This window comes from Hipposideros armiger, unplaced genomic scaffold, assembly GCF_001890085.2.
Source record: "Hipposideros armiger isolate ML-2016 unplaced genomic scaffold, ASM189008v1 scaffold_573, whole genome shotgun sequence".
Taxonomy (NCBI): Eukaryota; Metazoa; Chordata; class Mammalia; order Chiroptera; family Hipposideridae; genus Hipposideros; species Hipposideros armiger.
Genome location: NW_017731923.1, coordinates 316,435 through 321,193, shown reverse-complemented (window position 1 = coordinate 321,193; position 4,759 = coordinate 316,435). Strand labels below are relative to the sequence as shown.

At 55.2% G+C, this 4,759-nt stretch overlaps 1 protein-coding gene across 1 annotated transcript in view; it reads right to left on the bottom strand.

The window, feature by feature from the left end:
• Positions 1 to 3,049: 3,049 nt before the first annotated feature.
• KIAA1614 (KIAA1614 ortholog) overlaps positions 3,050 to 4,759 on the bottom strand; it is a 31,404-nt gene continuing 29,694 nt past the window's right edge. The window contains exon 9 of the mRNA XM_019624042.1: positions 3,050 to 4,269. Within this exon, the coding sequence (XP_019479587.1) occupies positions 4,056 to 4,269 (214 nt within the window). The 3' untranslated portion in view covers positions 3,050 to 4,055. The remainder of the gene's footprint in view (positions 4,270 to 4,759) is intronic.

The following is a 4,759-nucleotide window of genomic DNA, read 5'->3' as shown; positions in this document are numbered from 1 at the left end:
CTGCAAAAACGGCTACTGTTCGGCAGGAAGGGCAGGTGGGGAATGATGAGAAAACCCAAAAGAATGCAGCCAGAGCTAGCCCAGACGCTGATGTCACGCCAGCCCTTTTGGGGAGACTCGGTGTGTGTGTGTAGGGGGGTGATTCACAACTGAAAGTCATGACAAAAATAGGACAGAGAGGTTGCTATTGTAGGCATTTATTGTCTACGGGAAATGGCCTTTGTTAAGGATGTACGATCTCTGTGTTGTATTCGGTCAGAAGCGGAAGCAAAGCCTGCCGTTCTCCCACGCTTGTAGAGAACTGGATGTGATGGCCAGCAAGTTAACACCAACATCTTGACGTTTGAGTGAGGACTGTGAACAGCCCCAGCTCATGGCCCCTCTGAGGCCCAGGAGAAACAACCCCTGGCTGCTGGAGGATGGCCTGCGACAAGGAGGCGCCAGTACCAGCCACGTTTCATGTGCATGGGGATCTCTGTGTGACAGCCAGCGGCCAGCTGCAGGAGCAGGGGCAGGACACCACCTGGGCAGGACAGGGAAGAGCTCACACCAACCCCGGTGAGGGGCGCCCCAAGGGGGCAGGCCAGGGCAGAGCCCAAGTGCACCGAGGAGCCCTTGGCGACTACAGACCCCTGCCCATCAAAGCTCCATGACAGGTGATGGAGGAGGGGCTCCCACTGCCTGCAAAGGGGCCTAAAGGGACCTCTGGGAAGGACGGCAGGGCAGAGCACGTGCCCAGTCGTGTATGATCTCACACTGACCATGCAGATACCCGTCTGGAGTTCTGCTCCCCAAATACATTCTCTTTCTGACGAGGGAAGGGAAGAAAAGTGCCAGGCTCAGAGGGGCTAAGTAGCTTGCTCAAGGACACACAGCCAGCAGAGGTGCTGAAGTATAAACCATGCTAATGGTCTAATTCTAGGCCTTCATGCTGCCTCTCGGGGGGGCCTATTCCCCTCACCCAAGGAGAATGGAAGCTAAGAAAAGGCAGGTTGCTAACACCTGCTGAGTGCTTTATGGTGATCAGGATATGTTAACAAATGCCATCTTCCTGTGAGGACAGACACTGTACCCTCCTGAGGTCCAGAGTGGGAGAAATTTTTCCTCTCTTCCTCTCACACTCATTTAAGTCTATCAGCAAACTGAGTCAAAACTACTGTCCGGTCAACCAGAATCCCGCCACGTCTCACCATCTCCATGGCCACCCGAGTCCAAGCCACCAGCATCCTGTCTTGCCTGGACTATTGAAATAGCTTTCCCACTGGTCGGCCTGGTCCCGCCTGCATCCCACTAGAGTCTGTTCTCAACACAGCAGCCAGTGACCCTGTTCAAAGTGTGAATCGGAGCGCCTGGGCCTCTGCTGCAGCCCCGCGCCTCCCCCTCACTTGGCGTGAAGGCCTAAGCCCCATTCTGCGTGCAGCTCTGCCTCTCTCGCCCTCGCCGCTCTGTTCAGCGGGGCCTGCTTGCAGTCAGCTCCTTTCCAGCCCGCAGGGGCCTGTGCACTGGCTGTGCCCTCTGTCTGGGAGGCTCGTCCCCAGACACCACATGGCTCCTCCCCCCCTCCAGTGTCTGCTCAGAAAACCTGCCCCACTGGCACCCCCACTGGCACCCCCTCGGGCCCTTACCCTGCTTCATTTGTTTCTCTGCACTTTTCACTGCCATATGCTACACATAGTATAAAAATGGATCTTTTTGTACATATAGTCTTATCTCCCTCACTGGAACGTGTGCTCCTGAGGACAGGGGTCTGTCCCTTCCATTCACTGCTGTGTCCCCAGTGTCAGCAATACCTCACAAGTGCTTAATATGCAAAAACTGGCTGCAGTCAGCAATCGGGCAGTAGGCAGGTTCGTTTCCGGGTGCAATAGCTCTGGCCCAGGGGATCAGAGTGCAGCACTACGTTCTCCTCAGCAGAGCCCAGCCAGGACAGGTTTCTGAGCCCGTCTCCCTGTGTCTTCTCCCCTCTCTCTGTACCCTCCTCACCTCTAGCATACCTGCCTTCCATCCCTACTCACCTTGTCTGGGAAATATCTTTCAGGGCTTCTCACCCTGAGGTGGACTCTGGACCTCAGACCTTGGGTAAAGGGCAGCTGAGTACTGGCCGGAGTGCAGAAGGATGTCAGAGCCCCTCCCTGACCCCGCCAGCGGGCAGCCCGGCTAGGGCTGGGAGCCAGGGGACATGTGAACTTACTCCTCAGGAGCCAGCCCTGAGGGAGGGACCCGGACGCACAGACAGGAAGGCACACTCCACGTGCCCAGACACATTCAGCAGCTAGAGAAGGGAACCGTTTGAACACATCAGCCACATCAAAGGGATCGCCCCTGAGAACTGGCAAGCGCAAACACCCGCTTTCGCTCTCCAGCGAAAAGCTGGCNTGCTCACTTGCTAGAACCTCCCCGGTCCTCCTTTATCCTCCACCCCAGGTCAGCCCGGCCTCCCCATCCTGCTGTGCTGTGGGGCTCTGGGAGCCCCACCCCACCCCCTAGCCTGCAGGGGCAGTAAAGAGGGGTTTTAACTAGCTCCTGAGGATAAGTCCCTAGGATGGGAGAACACTCATGCACGCACACTCCACAGGATTGCTGCCCCTCTCATCAGCGTTCCCTCAGGCCACGTGCCTCCTCCAGTAACTTCCCTCCCTGAAAGCTGCAGCAACACTCATTATAACCCAACTCTGAAGCCTGTGTGTATGTGTGTGTGTGTGTGTGTTAACCACACCTGTACCCAGCCACATTCTAAAACAGCCCTGAGCCTCTCACTTCACCCCCCTCATTGCACCTATTCAAGGCCCCGCAGCCCCATTCTGTCTCCTGCTCATGAATGCACTTTGCCCAGGGCCCCTCTCCCAGCCCAAGCACCGTCTCTGGAGGCTTCTGCGTCCACGCTAGCTGTCACCCCAACCCTGGGTGCCTCCTCAGCCTTCTCCTCTGGCATGCCCAACTCAGCCCACTGCTGTACCTCTGTCCTCCCTCTTCCTCCCCCACCCCAGGCCCCTGCCCATGATTAGCGAAGGTCAAGTGAGCGTCCAACCCAAAATATAACAACTCAGGATGGGAGAAGCTTTGGCTTTGCTTTTTAATAATTTAAGACTGACACACAGCCATCCACGCGCAGAGAGTCCTAACCCTTTGCGCAGTGTTCAGACCTAGACAGGGGAAGTGGCCAGGTGGGACAGCACATCCTCCTGGCCTGTGCCATGCCATCTCCCTGCTGGCCAGCCCACCCACAGCTTGTGGCTGGGGACAGCCTGGCACGAGCTACAGCCCTGTGTCCAAGCTCGACAGAGGAGGCAGAGAGGCCTTCACAGCCAGGCTCCAGTAGCTTTAGCCTCGCGCTGGGTAGAGACAGAGGGCAAGGCAATGGGGCCGGGGCTAGGCTGGCAAGTCTCACTGGCTGCAGCCGCATTTCCCTGAAATTGGTCTCTGCTTCACTTTTTACTTCAACCTTATATATCACAAAAATTCTTAATATTCTGGCTACCAGATAACATCTCTCAGATGTCCTCACAACAGGCCACGTGTTCCAATTCTTGGTTTGGAACAGGTGATCAATGGCTGTAAGGCTGTTACTCCAGGACACTTTGCCCATTTCTGGAAAAAAAGCAAAGGTGTCAAAGGCGAGCTGGGAGAAATAAGACTGAAAAAGGCAGGTTCCAGGCCAGTACGGCCCAGCACTTTCTTTGGTTCTGGCGTGCGGAAGGCTGCTGGAGCCCTTGATACGGAGTGAGATGGGACCTGGGGGTGAGGCGACTGATGCTCAGGGACCAAGAGAAGGATCTGCAGAATCTTGCCTCCCCCTGCCAGCAAAGGTGCAGGAAGCTGTTGACACCACTTGGGGCTTGGACACCCACATTTTTGTTCCCTAGTTCTGCATAAATTAACATTCTTATACAAAATACACAAACAGGCTTCTTCCCTCTCCTTTGGGCGGTCCATCACAGAAGCCCAGCCACAGTCCAGGGCGTTCACGACGTGCCACCGTGCTCTTCCAAGCGGCTTTGTGCAGCGCTTTCCCAGTCATACTCCGCGGGGTGGTTCACGGCCAGAGCACCTCTGGCTCACCGTGGGCCAGGCCTCTGCCTCAGTACACGGAGTGACAAGCTCTCTGCGTGAGCCAGAAGCTCCTTCACATGAGCCAAGCCCAGCCCCGCCACCTTGGCTCCATTCACCTCGAGGACCTCGTCCCCCACCCCCAGCAGCCCCGAGTACAGCTTGGCCGTGCTCGTGTCAGCCATCTCCTGCACATAGAACCCTGCAAAGGAGAACGGGAGAATTTAACACATGAAATTAAAGACGGGCATGTCTGGCATGCTGACCAGGTGGGGCAGGTGTTCATACAGGGCACTTATACACACACACACACACACACACACACACACACCCTCATTGTTCCGCCTCACAACCAAAACTGGCTTTATATTATACATAGATATAGTGTGCCCACCTCCATGGTATAACTTCATTTCTCCGTCTCTCTTTTAAAATGCCCCGAATGCAAACAACACTTTTACCTGCTATTATTCATATATACCCCAGTGTGAATGAGCTAATCTTAGCTTTTGCTGAGATGAGTTTTGATTGCAGACTAGGGAGGAAAATAATGTTTAAAAACTAAGAAAAAGACTACAATGTGCCTGGTCCTATGCTCGGTGGCACTCACAAACAAGCTCCCTTGCTGTCCCCAAGTCGCCGTAGTGGGGGGAAGGTATCCCCGGAGTACTGAGGCCCAATCCAAACTTGTTTTGCTTCATGGTATTGTCTT